The 19,588-nt window shown below is 38.1% G+C and overlaps 1 protein-coding gene across 1 annotated transcript; it reads left to right on the forward strand.

Moving 5' to 3' along the window:
- Nucleotides 1-1,683: 1,683 nt before the first annotated feature.
- LOC146487995 (ATP-binding cassette sub-family C member 4-like) lies at nt 1,684-18,582 on the forward strand. The gene is made up of 7 exons (XM_085125105.1): nt 1,684-1,819; nt 7,541-8,125; nt 10,090-10,469; nt 10,930-12,239; nt 12,793-13,363; nt 14,193-14,329; nt 16,236-18,582. Exons 2-7 carry the CDS (start codon nt 7,574-7,576, stop codon nt 17,168-17,170), a joined length of 3,885 nt encoding a protein of 1,294 aa, XP_084981231.1. The 5' UTR covers nt 1,684-1,819; nt 7,541-7,573; the 3' UTR covers nt 17,171-18,582.
- Nucleotides 18,583-19,588: the final 1,006 nt, after the last annotated feature.

Below are 19,588 nucleotides of genomic sequence, written 5' to 3' on the forward strand. Positions count from 1 at the left end.
GAGCAGCAGCTTTTTTGATGCTGCGGACTCTAGCCGAGTACAATTAGACAATAAATCGAGGATTAGATCATCTGATCGCTGGTTAGGAAGAAGTGAGGGTGAAGAAATCGATGAAAACTGTTTATAGTTTTCGCTTTCAAGGAACTATGTTTTTCCATGTATTTCCATGTTTTTCCATGTATTTTTCAAACTTCAATTTAAGGAGCCGTTATTATATTTTCCTTCAGTATAGCTCTGGCCCTGAGGAAGACTAATTCTATTAGTCGAAATATTGGCCACTAATAAATCTGCCCTTTGCCGTAGTGCCAGCCTTGCATTCAGTTTTGTATTTTCACAGATAACAAGTATGGTGTCTAATTATCGACAGTCGTGTTTTGAACTTTCCATACATTTGTCTGTATTTTTTCCCGCGAACTATTTTTAGTAGCAGTTCACGGCTGGTTGGCTATACAGACAAATGTATGGAAAACGACTGGACGCTCTCTAGCACAGCTACATCCCTCCAATTTTTTTTTCTTAAGGTCGTTTTACTAGTGCTAAAAGTTTCCAATTCATGAATTTTTCAGAAGCGATGTTTTATGAAAGTTATTTGACCTCGGATTTCAATACAAGCACTGTTGTTTCAGACGTGTTTGCCTGCTCGTCAAAATGGCGTCGAAAACCGTGATAAGGCCTATTCTTCTGCTTCGCCGTAATTCTGCGGACTGAACTAGTAACGTTTCTTCTGCTGTAGCCATACTCGTCTCGTTAGTTTCGATGAGCGACCGAAAACTAAGATAACCCTCGCTCTGCTATCAAATGTACGGGCCCATTTTCACAACGAATTACAGTCAACCCAGGTCACGCGTGAACAGTATTTCCAAGAATGAAATGAACATTCGAATTTCTCCTTGTAATGTCCGACGTGTGAATGGAATGTTGGACATTTCTCTGGAAATCGTTCCGAAAAAGACGCATTACAGTCAATCCAGGCCACGCGTGAACAGTATTTCCAAGAATGAAATGAACATTCGAATTTCTCTTTGTAATGTCCGACGTGTGAATGGAATGTTGGACATTTCTCTAGAAATCTTTCCGAAAAAGACGCATTAACTGAAAAAAAAGATTCAAAATACTTGGGAAACAATTGTTATTCTTGAAATATTCAATTTTGCAATGTAAAGAAAAATCCATAGCTTTATACCGTCAATAAGACGGGGAAATTTATACGGGAACTCTGAAATCTCGTTGGCGATTTTCAAAACTGACATGTAAATTTCAAAACTCCGTTCAGATTTCAAAAATATCGTTCACGCGTGACCTGGGTTGACTGTAACTGAAAAAAAGATTCAAAATTCTTGGGAAACAATTGTTATTCTTGAAATATTCATTTTTGCAATGTAAAGAAAAATTGATAGCTTTATACCGTCAATAAGCTAGGGAAATTTATACGGGAACTCTGAGATCTCGTTGGCGATTTTCAAAACTGACATGTAAATTTCAAAACTCCGTTCAAATTTCAAAAATATCGTTAACGCGTGACCTGGGTTGACCGTAAAACATCTTGTTCGACCAATATTTCGTTTTACTTCAACTACCGATTACAGTGGATTATATTCTCGCCTATTTTTGCATATAATTAAAGTCATTCAAAAGTCTCTTATGAGGTCTAATATTCCGCCCAGATCGCGTAATTTGCATGCGGGCTTGTACAACGGACACGTTTAGTTCGATAACGCGTTACTGAACTGACCTATCATGTATCAATCGCCGTATTGAATAGCTAGCTAGCTCAGCGGCTCAACAGTGACTTGCGTACGTAGCTCGACGAAAATGTAAGGTGAGAAAAAGTAGAACATATTTTTTCCATAAGTTAATCACAAATTGTTTATATTCGTTATATTATGTAAGCGTTTAATGTTCACAGAGTCCCATAAAATGACCGAGTTTAAATTTAAAATTTCTCACATAATAGTTTTGGCATTATAAATGTTATTTCTCCAGTATTTCTTCAGTCAGCCGTTGCTTTTTGTCCAGACTATTAACCGCTGCCACATTCTTTTTGTCAAATTTATTTTGGAAATTTAAATTAATCATAGTTCCTTGAATGCGAAAACTATAAACAGTATTCATCGCTTTCCTCCCTCTTACTCCTCTCCTAACCAGCGATCAGACATGTTCTATCCCAGGCCTTTATTTTCTAATCCTCGATCTGTTGTTTAGTTGTTTAATGTTCGGCTAGAGTCCGCAACATCAAAAAAACTGCTGCTCTTATAAAATTGGCGCGAAAACTTCATTTAATTTATTTCTTTAATTCCTTCCACATATCTCATATTTCGCATAATTATGCCATTCCGCACGTCATGCCACATGCCATTCCGCAAACTCATTCCTCCTTTTATCCTCACCGCACCGGGACCGGTGAGGGTAAGAGGGTAGGGTAATTATGCGAAATACGATTTACGTGGCAAATAAATTAACTGAAGAGCGCGTCATGTTTTCGCGCCAATTTTATAAGAGCAGCAGCTTTTTTGACGGCTGCGGACTCTTGCTAAATATTAACAACAAGTCGAGGATTTGATCGACTGATTGTTGATTTGGAAGAAGTGAGGGTAAAGAAAGCGATGAAAACTGTTTATAGTTTTCGCATTCAAGGAACTATGAGTAAATCCGTAGTAAATTAAATTTCATGTTCACTTTTCTCCATGCGACTTCGGTTGACAAAACTGAACTGACGTGGCAGCGTGAAGTCTTCTCGGGACAAAGATTGATCCTTTACCGAGGGCAAATAATAAACATTTTTTTTCTTTTTTTTAAACACTCGGTAAAAGATCAATTCTCATACCCTGTATGCTCGATGATTCATTTATCATGAGCGGAAAAATGAACAACAATTTGACCAAAATGCATTTGTGATAAGAGGGTTTACCTAAAACATGGAATCCGGAATCCGGAATCCGGAATAAAAAAAACAAAAATGAAAATTCGTCAACATGAAAATTTCAATGAAGGTTAAAGTCACTTGGGAAACAGTTTTTATAGCTCTTGAAAAATTATATCAGTCAGGAGCCCAGTGAAATTTTAAAAAGTTTGCCTAGGATTTCAATTGCTGCAGTTAAGCCTATTGTGTCCGTGTTCAAATACACGGAATCCGTAAATCAGGAAAGACTTTCTTTTCTTTCTATTTTTCTTTTTCTGTGTAACTTGCCGTATGCTGATTGGCTTGTGAGTGGGGGATTTTTTATCTTTCGTAAAAGCTAGGGGAGAAAGATGTGTACGATTGGTGGTGTTTTGACAGGTACAGTAGGCAAATTAGCGCATTCACAATGGTGACGATGGAAATATATCTTTACACGTGTCATGACATTGTGACTAACGTATATTATGGCTCAACAAATTGTTTGGGTAGAAGGGTGGGAATGGGGCTTAAAATATTTAGACCTATTACCTCTAAATCAAAATCAATAGATCTAAGGCTTCCAAGGTATGTGGAATTAGAGGATATAAAATAATTTGTTATCTACATTTTGCTATTGTGATTACTAAAGTATGGCAAATCGTTCACAGGCTCCTGGAGTTCTTTTTTTTTTAACATTCTTTATTTAATATACAATCTTGCTTAACATACAACCTTAATTGTAAATAATTATTAAAATACCCAGAAAAAAAGAAAGAAAAAAGCCCAGGGAGAGCTTGACAGAGTATTGGTGTACAGTTTTTGTATAACAATACTTCTCCATAAGTTTCATTAGTAAGTTTCGCAAGGCACAATATAATAAATTATAAAGGTTGTACAAAGGGTTTTTCTTTTCTCTTTTTTTTGCGTGTGTGTACTTGTTAAATTATTTACAAGACAATATTCCATAATTAACTAAAAAAAATAAAGAATTAGTTATTGGTTATAGCCACTTTAAAGCAACTCTTCATAGTTTTTCCATTTTTGCGAAAAGAAACAATTCTATTTGATTTAAATGCAAGATATTTTTTAGTTTCGAATTTATTTTCAAGAATTTTCTTAAAGTGGCTTTCAGACGGTTTAATCTCTTTGTGCCTACAACTCCATAAATAGGTTTTTCCTAAAATTATTAAATAATTAACTAGATCCATTCCCTCCTTCAAGATCCCTATGATAACGTCACGCAGTAAGAGACAATAGCAACTACTTATGTTCTCTTATGGGCAGCAAAAATGCTTCAGTGATATAATTATCTTCTAAATCAAATTCTTCCCCTAACTTTCACAATCGATAGTAGTCACGACATTTAAAATTTTCCCAATCAAGAATGACATTGAAAGTAGGTGGACGTGTTTGTCGATTCAGAGGAACAAACTGTCTTAATCCTGTCCACGTCCTGGAGTTCTTACTGTATTTCAAAAAAGGCCATCGACATAAAGCGTTTCCTTTGTACCGGCAGCTCGACACTCTTTTGTAAAAAGGTGCATAAATGAATACATGCATACATGATTGAACGCACGAATGTATGCCGGCAGGCATGACAGAACCACGAGCGAGTGAATGAATGAACGAACAAACGATCGAACGGACGGACGGACGGATGAGTTGATAAATGAATAAATAACTTTGCCCGCTGTCTATCCAGGGTCGGTGCCAATTCGAAGCTTTTTTTTAGACGAAATCTAAGCCACCCCCATACGGACTTGTTTCAAGACTTTTTATATTATTATGCAAAGACAGTGAGTCTTGCGAAGAGTTGATGAGTGATAAACGCGACACTGACTCTTTTCTCTAGTAACGTTTCATTGTCTATCTACGTGCTATGGCAGGGAGAAACGCCATCAAGTAGTAGGAAGTACGAAGATTGGTAACTTTTATTCCAAATGAGTGGCTCAACTGCCTCAGCAATTGAAATCTAAGGGAAACTTTTGAAAATTTCATTGGGCTCCTGACTGATATTAAAATTTTACAAAAGCTATAAAAACTGTTTTCCAAGTGAATTCAACCTTCGTTGAAATTTTCATGTTGACGAATTGTAATTTTTTTTTATCATTATTGTTTCGGATTCCGGATTCCGGATTCCGGATTCCATGTTTTAGGTAAACCTGTGATAAGAATAGTTTCACAACCTTTCACACACCCAGTGTCGATAATTAGACACCATATTTGTCATCTGCTTTTTTGCCCTAGGGCTTTTTCGCTTTTAAATCTCATTTTAGGTTGGGACGTCTGGCATTGAAAGACCTTAATTAAAGATGGATATGTTTAGTTCGATAACGCGTAACTGAACTTTAGCTACCTGAATCGCCGTATTAAATAGCTACTAGGTAGCTAGCTCAGCAGCTCAACAGTGACTTGCGTATCTCGTCGCTCGACGAAAATGTAAGGTGAGAAAAAGCAGAACATATTTTTCCCATGAGTTGTACAAATTGTAACCGTCAAAGAGTCTGATAAAATGACCGAGTTTAAATTTAAAATTTCTCACGTAATAGTTTTGGCCTTGGAGTGATGTTATTTCTCCAGTCTGGTGTTGCTTTTTGTCTAGGCTACTCGCTGCCACGTTCTTTAGTTCCTTGAATGCGAAACTTCATCGATTTCTTAACTTTCACTTTTTAACCAGCGATCAGACATGTTCTATCCCAGGCGTATATTTTCTAATCCTCGATCTGTTGTTTGGTTGTTTAATAGTCCGCAACATAGAAAAAACTGCTGCTCTTATAAAATTGGCGCGAAAACAGGATGCGCTCTTCAGTCAATTTATTCCCTGCGTAAATCGTATTTCGCATAATTATGCCATTCCGCACGCCATGCCACATACCATTCTGCAAACTCTTTCCGCCTTTTACCCTCACCACACCGGGACGACAGAGCATTATTGTTATCTAAGCTGCGCTGTAAAAAGGATAATAAACTTAGCCAGTTTTCTTTTAAAGTTGTCCACAGGATTATTTCGACTAGAAAAATGTTCTTATGTCCCAATCAAGGTTCATTAGAACACATCTATTGACACTGTAATAAATCGATAAATTTCTACACAAAAGCGTTAAGAAGGTTAAATGATTATCATAAGACAAAGGTTCAATTCTCACATGAACAGATTGTATTAAAACTCATTTATTTTATTTTATTAGCTTCGCCAACTTAATATAGATTACATAAACAAAGCAAAAAAATGTAAGGAGGTTTGAAGAGATCTTCCCGTCGAAATTGTCAAAACCCCATAAATGCACACTACGATTATCAATTTTATTTATTACAAAAGAAATATCTTTACACTTGCAAAAAATACGTCCAAGAAACCTGATTTAGATAAATTCTTACTTAAACCTTATGAACACTCGTCTGAGTACCGAATTGAAAATTGTGGCTTGTAAAGATGTGTGATGTAGGGTGACTGGCGGTCTTTACTTCTCTATTTCTTTTCTTTTCTATTGTTTGTTTTCGTTTCAAGTAATTAATGCTGTAAAATTATTGCTAATCATCCAATTTATTACCTCTAGTAACGTAAACCGATATTGATTGTAATCATCTGTATTTAAATTACCGTTTATTGTAATTGTTGTTTATTTGTATCAATAAAGTGTATTAAAAAGCCCAAACATTAAAAGATAGGAATATCAGATTGCCCATAAAATTGCAATATTAATCGATTAAATCAACGGCATATGAAGTGAAAAATAATTTATGCCTTTTTGAATATGTTCTCTTGTTTAAGAGATATTCAAGTTTTTGTTCAAAAAATGATGACTACACAAAGATGGCGGTACAAAAAAAAAAAAAAAAAAAATCACAAAATCAAAAATATCTTGGGAAATATTGGAGTGATGCTGCTCAAACTTAGCACCAATAGCCCACTTTGAAAATGAGTGACGGCCTGGGTCGAGGGTAACTGCCCAAGTGAATGTGGGATTGTTTGGGGGGACGATAATAATAGGCAACGTCCCCCAAACCTTCCCACAATCGCTTGGGCAGCTACTCTCGACCCAGGCCATCACTCTTTTTCAAAGTGGGCTATAATGTACACAGGGTAACAAACAAAAGGACATCTATTTGGTTGTTGCCATGGCATCACTGTCGGCCCTAGTCCCTTTCTGTTATGAACCAAATATCTTCATTTTTGACCAGATAAGGAGAGGCAGACAGTCCTACTTGAAACCTACGAAGTGCCCAAATTGCCCTACGTCTCCTCACCAGCTCATTGAGGGTAAACGATGTCTGATTAAGACAAAAACCGAGCACATCAATGAAACACAAAATAGACCGAAAGCAAAATTGTTGCCATGGAAACAGCACAGTAAGCCTCATTTTGTGTCTTACCTGAGGTACATTACTACCAAAATTGAGCAGCATCACTCCAATAATTCCCGAGAAATTCTTCATTTTGTGATTTATCTTTGTAAAAAGACGACTAATGACGTCATCAGTTTTTGAACAAAAACTTGAACATCCCTGGAACGAGAGAAGATGTTCAAAAACGAAAACGCTATTGTTGTTATCTTTGAAAAGGCATTTCAAATAGGCATAATTTTCTTTTACTTCATAGCCACTTTAACTAATATCAAATGAAATTGAGTGCTATCGATTTTATTGATTATTGCTTTTCAGATATTGACTACCTGAGTGAACAGAAAGTTGCCAATGGATGTAACTGAATACGAGCATCTGGAGTCGAAGACAACGAAGAAGGAGAATCCCAGAAAAAATGCCAGCATCTTGTCCATTCTTTCATTCTGGTGGGTGAGAGAGATTCTTGCCATTGGCAACAAACGTCCTCTCGAAAATGATGACTTGTTTCCTTTACTTGACGAAGACAAAACTCTGAATTCAGCTGAAAAACTCCAGCGGACATGGAGTGAGGAGACCGCAAAACGTGTTCCGGGAAAAAAAGAAAACGGATACCGACTGTTTAGAGCTCTTTTACGAATGCTAACTTGGGCTGATCTTATGTACGCTTTGGGCATGTCGCTGTTGTATTCTATTTGCAGAGTTCTTCAGCCGGCGTTTTTAAGTCTGCTATTATTAGAGCTGATGAAATGGCCTGTTGAAGAGTTCTGGTGGATATATATCTATAGCACGGGAATTTGTCTGAGCCAGTTGCTAAACGCTATATGTGGTCATCAGGTCGCTTATCATGCCTCTTTAATGAGCCTGAGGTGGAAATCCGCGTCAATTGCAGCTATATTCAAAAAGGTGAGAAGCCACTATTCCAGTACTAAAACGTAAAACAGGTAAGATGGCTTTGAAACGAAAGGGGAAGACTATTTTTTTCGGTTTACGCCGGATCTGATTAAAGAGTTGAAATTCACTTAATAGTAGAGAATATTTTACTTCTGGTCAATGTTTTGCCTTCAAACAACCGACTTACTTTGCCGAAAGTAAACTTCTACTTATAAAGCCAATTCGTGCTGCAATATATCATGACTGGCTTATCTAAAAATAAACCAGGCTGACTCAGTAGTGGCAAGAGATCTGAATCTGCTGTTAATTCCAAGCTTTAATAATAATAAAAAAAAACATTGGTAAGCGCCTGTCAGTCTGACATCTCAATGCCTCTTCTTCGAACTAGTTGTCCGCAGTTTACTTCAAGCGATGTAACTGTTCCCCATTCTATCATGCATTTTATACTATGATTACTATCGATAATTACTTCACCCTGTTTCAGCAATATTAGTGGTCTCCTAAAACAGTTGGTCCGTGTGGTTGGCATTGTTAAACGATTATTTGGTACACGTGATAATTGTCATTAGAATTATACCCCGCCCTTGAATTTGAACGATGACAAAAAGACTATTTGGAGTGGATTTGCACGGCCTGTAGCTCAGTATTTAATATTGGGGAAGCATTTCTTTTTATGAGTGTTGCACAAGAGGGAAGGTATTTAAATTCACTCATATAGTCCTATAACTATTATTTGGGAGCTTAAGAAACGACGACGGCAACGGCAACGAAAACGTCACCTAAAAATATATCTCTATTTCATTTGTGCTACTTCGCGATTATTTTAACTCGCTCAACTTTTACAAAAACGGCGAACTATCCACGAACCAAATTGGTAGGAGTGGCGTACAAGTTAAGAAAGAAAATGAAAAATTCACCGCCGTGCGTTCACGTTCCCCACAAAGCCTTAAATGTCGTCATTTCACGTTGTTGTTTTGCAGATGTAAAACGCACGTGTAGCCGGCGATTGTTTTTGCTCATTAAACCTATTGGTTTTGCGTCGTTGCTTCCCTCGCGCACAGTGCAACAGCACATACACAAACGGCAAAATATTGGTTTTTAAGTTCACAAACAACTAAAACAGCCTTCAATATTTCAAGTGAGCGATCACGTGAACAGTATCGAAAGGGATCGAACCAGTCGATTTTTCTCGCAAGTATCGATATTTTTCAATTAGACTGCGGATATCGATATCGATATCAGTATCGGTATAGATACCGATTATCGATACCGGATATCGATTTGAGTGTCAGGAGCCCACGAGTGTTTGGTACCGATATCGGCCACGCTTTATTGCTGAGTGCGAAATCGCCAATTTAAGAGCAACTTTTTTTGGCACTTGTGATAAAAACACCGAAATGCGTCAATAGATTCGAATCACAGCAACAGTTGGAATAAATTTTAGGTAATAGATTAAACTCGAGGAAGAGTGTTTCCTACGATTTCCAAACACCGAGAAGTAGGTTGGAAAAACGAGTCGCAGCCGAGTTTTTTGTTAACCAACTTCGAGGTGTTTGGAAATAGGAGGAAACACTTTCGAGTGTTTGATATAGCTTCTCAAACTATTGAAAATTCTTGGAGAATTTCCAAGCAAAAGTTCACAAAATTTTAAGATCAAATTTTCAAACCTCCTTCATGGTAGTGATTTGCTTTGTTTTGGCTTGATGAATTATTAATGAGTTTGAGAAATACTGATGAAAATGTGAACACGAAAAGTAGATTGCCTGAAAAAAATGCTCAAAATGATCAAATTAATGATTCTAAAAGTCTTCACAAACGTGAACGCTATTTATTCTTCGTTATTTGCTTTGCCTTCTGATTGGTTCATTTCGCTATTTACGTTAGCTGTGATTGGCCAGAGTAACTACTTTGATTTTAGTGGGTTCAATTGATAACCCACATAACCACTTATTTTGAACTGCTGTGTATATTTGCAGGTTCTTAGTCTGAGTCAAGAAGATTTACCACACATAACAAGTGGATACATCATCAATCTTATCGCCGGCGACCTACAGCGGTTTGAAAATGCAGGGCTTAACTTGACTTATCTTTTGATAGCCCTGTTTGAGTCGTTTGGTATTTCTTTTCTAACGCTCCACTTGTTTGGTTGGCAAGGCATGCCAGGGATTTTTTTTATGATAAGCCTCTCATTATACTATGGAATGGCTGGTAGAATTTGCCAAACTCTACGATCAAAAATCTCCAAAGTGACGGATAAACGAGTCAATATAATGAACTCCATCATTTCGGGGATTCGTTCTGTTAAGATGTATGCTTGGGAATGGCCCTTCATGGAAACAGTGCTGCAAACCAGAAGGTAAAAGTAGTTTAATGCGCTTTTTCATCGCGAAGTAGGGACAAATAATGTAGTGTAGCGACTTGCATACAGCTGTCCCCTGTTGACAAAGTGCACCACCGAACGGCTACCACAGTTTCACAAAGGTGTTGAGTTACTAGCTGGTCTCATTTGCAAAATTCCCTGTTATTATATCACAGTTAGTGGGTAGTAACAACTAGTATTTTCATGTTCATTTAATAACAAAACATTCTTACTTAGGGACCTGTTTGCTACTGTAGCCTGAGCCTGGGGGCTCAGAATAATAAAATGGCAAATTTAGCCCTCACTATGGTTGTTATCTCTATCGATATCTTCACTAATTGAAATCAAATTTCCCAATGGAGACATTTTAAGAGATAATTTAAACTATTGAAAAGCTCAACCCATTATTACATTAGCTGACTGAAACTAGTTGAGGAATGTTTTGTTTCTATTCCAGGCAAGAAATCAAGCTGATTAGATGGAAAGCAGCAGTGTTAGCAACGCTTACATCTTTATATTTTTCTTGCCAAACAGTCGCCGTCCTCATCTCTTTGGTTACACTTGTAACAACTGGAATGGAACTCAATTCGTATAACACTTTCATGATTTTAACGCTTGTGAATTCACTTAGGATGACCGTGTCATTCATGATTGCGCAACCAGCGAGAGATTTGGCTGACTTTGCTGAAGCTCTGTCTCGTGTCCAGAATTTACTTGAATATGAGAATGGTAACGTCCGCAAATATCTCAATAACGCCTTCACCCAAAATGGAGACAGTAACTGCGGTGAAAAAAGACGCTTTGCAGGTGATTATTTCCAATGTTTTAATAAAAACGATAACAAAACAATTCCTGTTGGAAAAGATCCTACCGTGTTACTGCGTAATGCTGTTTGTAGTTGGACTGGCAGTTGGAATCATCTAGCTTTGAAATCCATGTGTTTGTCAGTGGACAAAGGTGATTTGATATTCATCACAGGTCCGGTTGGTTGCGGCAAATCGTCCCTACTTTACGCTATTCTTAAGGAAATTTCGCTAATTAGCGGTGAGATATCATGTCAAGGTAAAATTGCTTGGGTTAGTCAGCAGCCCTGGGTATTCTCTGGTACCATACGGGATAATATTTTGTTTGGTGAGGTGTTTGACCCACACAGGTATCACACGACATTACACGCATGTGACCTGTATAAAGACTTACAAAGATTCCCGGATGCTGATATGACACGTGTTGGAGAACGTGGAATACTCCTTAGTGGTGGCCAGCGGGCTCGTGTTGAGTTGGCACGCGCGGTGTATTCTAATGCGGATATTTACTTGTTAGATGATCCATTGAGCGCAGTGGATACAAAAGTCGTGCGTCATCTTTTCCAAACATGCATCAGTGGGATCTTGCATGGTAAAACTCGGTTAATGGTCACTCACAATCTTCAGATCCTCAGGGATGCCAGACAAATTGTAGTGATGGAAAATGGCTCGACTTTAGTGGAAGGCACCTTTACCTCGCTGCTTCAATCTGGTTATGATATAACCAGTAGTGATGGGTTTGCTGCAACGAAAGAAGCGGTTATCTTGCAAAGGGAAAGCCCTTTGGGTCAAGAGAAATCCGCAAATGACACGATCTTAGAAAGCGACATATCTGGCCTGGAAAATGTTGACGAAGATCGCGTGGCTGGTTCTGTCTCGTGTACAATTTACTGGCATTACATACATGCTGGGACGTGTGCTGCTGTAGCTGGAGCTATGGTTATATTCTTCATCCTCGTTCAAGGTTTTTTCCCAATGATGTTTTTATTTTTAAATAAACCGTATAGTTTGGTGTGTATTAAACGGCGCAGAAATTCTATGACCGCCGATGGAAATCAACCCAACTCGTTATGTATTCAGTCCGAGAAACAAATACATATGAAGGATTTAAGTTGGAGACAGAAATAAGGACAGCTAAAAAAATGATTAAAAATGTAGTTTTGTCAGTAATCGAACCTGATTCTAACCACAACTTTTTTAAATGCTAGGCTTTCTGGTGACTAGCTCTGAAGAGAGATTAATTCCCACACATGTTCTGAATCTGAATCAGGATCTCCTCACTATTCCACGCTCGATGAGGAACTCCCACCCTAGGAAAGTGGTAACCAAAACTTGTAGGCTTTGAGAGGAGATTGGTGCTTTTATTACACTTGCTTGTGATTGTACAAGTATTTATACAAGTATTTCTCATGAACTGGTTTCATTTGTTTTGGTAAGAGCTCGGTCAAACCACATCACATACTGATATTGTAGAGCCGTTCAGTTTGTTGTTGTTTTCTTTTTTATTCTCGTTAAAGCATTCCTCATACTTCCTGACTGGTGGCTACTGAAGTTGACCAATCCATCACATGACCCTCGGCATAAAAGCAAGAATTTCTACATTTATGGTGGCCTGGCTGCTGGAGTCTTCTTGCTGACATTCGCCAGAGCAGCGTTGGGTTTGAATGCATTGATTTATTCTTCCAAGAACCTTCACCACTCCATGTTGGCAGCATTATTAAAAGCTCCAGTTCTGTTCTTCGACACCAACCCAGTTGGACGAGTATTGAACAGATTTTCTCGAGATATTGGTATCATGGACGAGCTGTTGCCTGTTGTATTCCCTGAAGCAGTTGAGCTAACACTGTTTGCCATCGGATCAGTTGTTCTTCCATCTATTTTGAACCCCTGGGTTATCCTGCCGGCCACCCCACTTGTGGTTGTTTTCATTTTAATTGCGCGTTATTACCTCAAATCATCACGTGACTTGAGGCGACTGGAAGGGATCAATCGAAGTCCTGTATTATCTCATTTTAGTGACACATTGGAGGGACTGGTCACTATTCGGGCTTACAACAAGGAAGCAGAGTTTCTGGAAGCACTGTATAGGTTTGCTTATTTTCTATTTTTCAAAACCAAAAAAATCCCAAGGAAGCACTTTGCTTTTCCAATAAAAACTAAGGGGGGAAAATCTTTTGATTTCCCTCTGAAAGTTTAGGTGAGGAATTGGCATGATTAGCTTAAGACCATACGTCAAAGCCATGCTTTCTGATCGTGATTTTAAATACTGATTACTAAAAGGATGGTTGAACCCAGTGATAAAATAGACAGCAGGGCAATTTGGGGACCAATGAGAAGTTGTTGCCTTGGAAGCCAACAGTCGCGTATAATGGAGAGAAAGGCATGACCCTGAGAATTGTACAGCAAAAGTAATGAAAACTGTTGTTGCTGTCTTGAAACTGAATTACATTGAAAACATCAGAAACGTATTCCATCATTTCGTTTATGTTCACACCAATAGGAAACTACCGTGAATAAACTAACAGAAACGTTCGTTGGCACTGTAACTCAGTTGCTTTTAAAACCGCTCTTAAAACCTATTGTCTTTTACTTTACACAAAAAAGCTGGTTTGTAGACATTTTATTAGCGTGCTGTGGTTTGACAAAGTCTTTCTCGTCACTACCTGGAAAAATTTTGGCTCTTTGTTTTGTGTAAGTTAAGCCCTTGTGGTGACCAATTTTTAGTTTCTACTTACAATATCACTGCTTGATTGAACATTTAATTCTGGAGAAGAAAGGAACTGATATCACCAACGATGAGATGCCTTGAGTATTAGACAAATTCTCTCAACTAGTAACTATGAGAAATATATGGAGGATAGTAAAGAGAACATACATGTTGACGTTGGGGTTGGAAAGGTTATCGGTCTCTTTTCAGGTATCAAGACAGCCACAACAAGGCCTGGTTTGCCATTACTGCCACAACAAGATGGTTGGGGACCCAAGTTGACGTGATCTGCGTTGTTTTTGTTTCATTCGTAGTTTTCCTTGCTGTTTTTACCCAGGCTGACTCAGGTAATTTTTTTTTTACATTGTCATAAATATTTACAAAAAGTAATTATTTCAGGAACTCCAGTCATATGTATATTTGCTCTATTCAGCCTGCAATTGCACAAACCTTTTGTGAGATTCCTAAAATTTATGTGGCAGCAATTTTCCATCATATTTAATTGATTTTGAGAGCCATATTGTCAAAAGTTGGATTTTTTTTAAAAACGTTTTTGTGAAATACGTAAGTGCATCGCTTTTACTTTTACATTTTTATACAATTTTAGCATATCCTAACTAGACCGTGGTTAATTCGAACTTCCCCTGGTCACTCGAGCAAATGCGATTTCCCCTGGATTTAACCCCATTTGTTCAATCGTTTACTATTAACCATTTCGAACTCTGGTGACTCGAACTAATTTTATTCTCCCTTGGCTCAAATTTACCCCTATAACTCATACCCTTTTTTGAAAACTTGGGCAGTTAACCTTAAGTTCTACAAAATGTTTCTTAAAATGTCCTATAGCTTAATCTTGAGTAACTGATCATCATTGTTGTAATTTACTCAGCTCTTGACTTTGGACTTGTACAAATTTGCCCTGTCTAGAATAGAAAACACTGAACTTATTCAGTTATATTTATACTAAACAATTAAATTGTTTTCAACTAAATCTCTGCCTTTGTTTTGTCCTCAATATGTTCTTAAAACGGTATCAAAAGGCTCGTTTGAAACAAACTTATTGCATCAAAATGACTAGTGATTGTGAAAGGATGATAAAACCACGACATTTGATTAATTATTAACCGGATACTTGAAATTCAAACTTGATATTTGAAACTCCACCAACTCGATCTATTTGTTATTTTTCGTTTGAGAGTTCGAATTGGTAGGGATCTGCTGTTTATTTGAATCAAATTGGACGGCTTGGGGAAATCAAAGATCACGGATCCAAGATGGCGGCTCTGCAAGATCAATGACCTAATCTTGCGTCATATGACATTAACGCCCTATTTTGCCCACGGCAAATATACGATAGGATCAAGCGGAACAACTGTTTCGGTGTTTAATGATACGATTGACAAACCAGACAACCACCCAATACTATGAAATACAGTCAACTCTCTCGTAAGGGACCACCCTTGGGGCACGACAAAGTGGTCACTTACGGAAGGTGGTCGCTTACGGGAAAAATCAACAAAATAAGCCTAATACTTAATTGATTAATTAATTACATAAAAATATTACCTTAGCGGCTAAAATTAGGCAATTAGAAACTAATTTACTTAATTTTTTCACATCTATTCATCCTTCTGATGAAACTTTGTATAACATTTTCGAACAGATCACTGTAACAATTCCCGTTTACCTACAGATCTAATTATAGCGATCTTCTCTGTCTGTAAAAATTGAACTTTTGTCCCTTCTGAGTAATGATTCACTAACGATCATATGTGATTATGTTGGGTGGTCGCTTACCGGAAACAGAGAACAAAAGAACATGTGTAATTTCTGGCCTAAAAAGTGGTCGCGGTCCCTTAAGAAATTTGAGTGGTGGTCGCTTACGAGAGAGCTCTTGAAACAGTATTTAACTGAGAAACAAAACGGTTGTTTACGAAGTGGTCGCTTACGGGAGGTGGTCGCTATGAGAGAGTTGACTGTAGATGATATCTACACTACGAAAATTCTCGGAAAAAAGAAGCCCCCAGCAGGAATTGAGCCCACGATGTTCCAGTTACTAGTCTGGGTGCACTAACCACTGAGCTTTGGGTGAAAGGGCATGGGTTTGATTCCTGTTGGAATTTTTTCCGAGAATTATGATCATGTACATATCATCTTTTTCATAGCAAACGATTAACAAGTTTAGAAAACTATATATTCCTCCTACCTTTAAGAGTTCTAACCGATTTTCTGCGTGCGATTACCAATATCTAGGTATCACAGCCTTGTCCATTGTGTACGCTATGCAACTTACCTTAGAAACGTCCCAGTTTTGCGTCAGACAGTGCTCAGAAGTTGAGAACTACATGACATCAGTTGAGCGGGTCATCACATACACTCAAATGGAGCAAGAGATTGGGTACGACAATCATCAATATCCTCCAAAAAACTGGCCAGAGCACGGCCAAGTAAGAATAAACAACCTGGGACTTGTCTACTACCATGGTGGTCCTAAAATACTCAAAGATATTAGTTTCACTATTGGTTTACAAGAGAAGGTTGGAATTGTTGGTCGTACAGGAGCTGGCAAGTCGTCCTTGGTTGCTGCTCTCTCTCGCATGCCTCAACCGACTGGTGATGTCATTATTGATGATGTAAATATCGGTGATATCAACATTCAAAGCGCTCGCCGAGCAACGGCAGTCATTACCCAGAATCCAGTTCTATTCACCTCTTCACTGCGCATGAATCTGGATCCCTTTGAGGAACACCAAGACATTGAACTCTGGGATGCATTGGAGGAAGCGAGTTTGAAAACCATGGTGGAGAAATTGCCGCGGAAACTGAACGAAGAAGTCAAAGAATGCGGGAGAAACTTCAGTGTTGGAGAAAGACAACTTCTGTGTCTGGCTCGTGCGTTATTGAAAAGAAACAAAATCATCATAATGGACGAGGCAACAGCAAACGTTGATCACAAAACTGATCAATTAATTCAAAACACAATTCGTACAAAATTTAAGCACTGCACAGTAATAACAATTGCACATCGATTGAACACAGTCATAGATTATGATCGAGTTCTAGTTCTCGAAAATGGACGAGTAGTTGAATTTGACAAGCCCGCAAAATTGCTGCAGAACGCTGGAGGGCAATTCTCGAGGCTTTATCACAGTCATGACGGCAATGCTGATGAAAATGGTGGGAACTGATGAGGTTATAACGGTTTAAAATCGGAAAGTTCACATTTCGCCCTTTTGCATAATACACATTTCTTAAAGATGAGTTGAGGCAGGGGCATTCAACGATTTTTCGGTTGAATATCTGTTACTACTGAAATTCGGATTTACAGTTGTAAAGAGAAACTATAATGGGGCAGTGATGCAGCACGAGAATGGAACAGTCTGCACATGTCTGCAGCCATAAAGAGATAAGGCTAACTTTAAGGTTCACATTTTTAGATATTTTTGGCACTTGATAGAAAGAACCATCTTTGTAGTGTAATCGACTAGGATATTTGTATATAAGCCACCTACATTAATTTTACAATGATGATATTAAGTCGTTGAAATATCTTTTAACATTTTTAGCATTAACTTTCCTTCTAGGATTTATAATCCAAGATATTTTAGCACGTCGCATTTGTTAATCGAGTTTTGGCAGGATATTTTCTAAGCGGTGTTGGAACTTTTACAACATATAATCATACTGATCACCAATTGTACTTATTGGTCTTTCAGTGTTTATAACATACAGGGCAAAATTACTGAATGCTAATTTGTCCAAGAGGGCATTTTCCTTTATTTTCCTTTCACCGAGGGCAAAAATTACTCACTCCTGATTGGTCGAGCGGCGAAAATACTTGCTCTTGATTGGCTGAGTATGCCATTTCTACATTTTGTTGGTTTCTTATTTTTGTACCAGAACAACAACGACTTCTTTCAGGTTCTTTGGGGTTTGACTTTCTAAGCCGGATTGTTTGTGCCAAAAATACTTGGAGATCAAGTGCTACAGCTATAAAGGATTTTCCCAACGGTGAACTTTCGTTTCTTACAAGAAGCAGCAACAGATTTTTTGTGTCAAAAGTAAAAATCTTGATCGGATTTTGTTTGGTTGAAAACCTTAAGTCATTCATGGCCGCGACCAAGTGCTTTCACCTTACTACGGTCTCTTCCAGCGAACGATAACCGAACAATAACAACAATGCCCTTTTGATGGGAGGAAGGTGCAGGTCTAATTCAGTGGAAGAAATTACTCTGAAAGTTCCGTCTTTGGACCCACGGATTGCTATTTTTATTGATCTCTAATCGTGCGATTTTAAAGCGGTAGAAAGCTTCATAGTGCAGGTCAATCCAAATTTTTGATGCCTTACATTTGGTTTGATTGTTGTTAGTTTGTTCCTGAATCAAAGTTTTATTTTTTCTTAATTACATGTATGTAACAATCAACTTTTCTCGTTTTGTCTGTTTTGTACGTTAAGAAACAGGTGAATTTTTTGTCACTGCGCGACTCGGTCAATTTGCGAAAACTTTGAAAATACGCGTGAAAATTAATCCTTAATTCTGAGAGGACTCATGCGATTACATATACAAATAAACTCATTTATTAAAATGGAGTTTTCTTTTGTGAAACGCCACGTCATCCAACAGCAAACTAATTTCGCGGGATGCCGGCTAAGGCAGACCGCTTCAATGTTTTGGTCGGGTATCGGGTTTTTTACGCGGGATGCCCTGGGGCAGACCATGTTTTGGTTTCGGTCGAGTTTCTTTTTTTTCTTCATTGTAGTCACAAATTGACACATTAATTTATTCATTAAAACTGGATTAAACCCTCTTCTCCCCCAGAAGGAATATTTTTGTTCAATTGTCTTCAGCAAAGACTGACCAATCAGAATCCATTGTCTGTAGGTCTTAGTGGAGCCAAGAAAAGAACGCTTTTGTTCCGCTTTTAAAAGAGCATTTGTACGGATTTACAGACACCAGTAAGTAATCGTAGATTTTTGTCAAGATTTGACTGTTCAGCGAATGCCTTGTTAGATTCGGGACATTCATAAGGTTTTGCACCTGTATGTGTCACCTCATGTCGTTTGATCTTCGATAGCTCAAAGTAGCTCTTATCGCAAGAGCACTTGTGAGGTTTTACACCAGTATGTTTCAAGAGGTGTGTATTAAAATTAGTTGTATTTCTTAAGTTCTTCTTACAAATAAGTATAGCTATACGGTTTGACGTCATCATGAATTATCTGGTGTTGTACAAGAATCCACTCAGATAATGATGTATTATTCAGTGAGTGACACAGGCATACTCGGAAAAAGGAAATCCGAATGCTCCTATCAGCAGTCTAAGCTATGACCTTCCGATTACTAGTTCGGATGCTCTACCATTGAGCTACAGGAGACTCGTATGAGCTTAGGCCATTAAACTACAATCCTGGCCAATATTTTCCGTGACAAATGCGAAAATAGCGTTTGCATTGTACATTTGTGCTTTGGATGTCTATAAACAGTCGCTATAAGGCTTGGTGGTGCTGTCATCGTGACTTTCTGGAAGCCCCCCTCCCCCAGGCAATGTTGATAGCCACTGAAATCATTCGGGATGTACATAAACACAGCAACATAACAACATTGCAC

This window comes from Pavona decussata, unplaced genomic scaffold (genome assembly GCF_977016875.1).
Source record: "Pavona decussata unplaced genomic scaffold, jaPavDecu1.1 SCAFFOLD_12, whole genome shotgun sequence".
Lineage (NCBI taxonomy): Eukaryota > Metazoa > Cnidaria > Anthozoa > Scleractinia > Agariciidae > Pavona > Pavona decussata.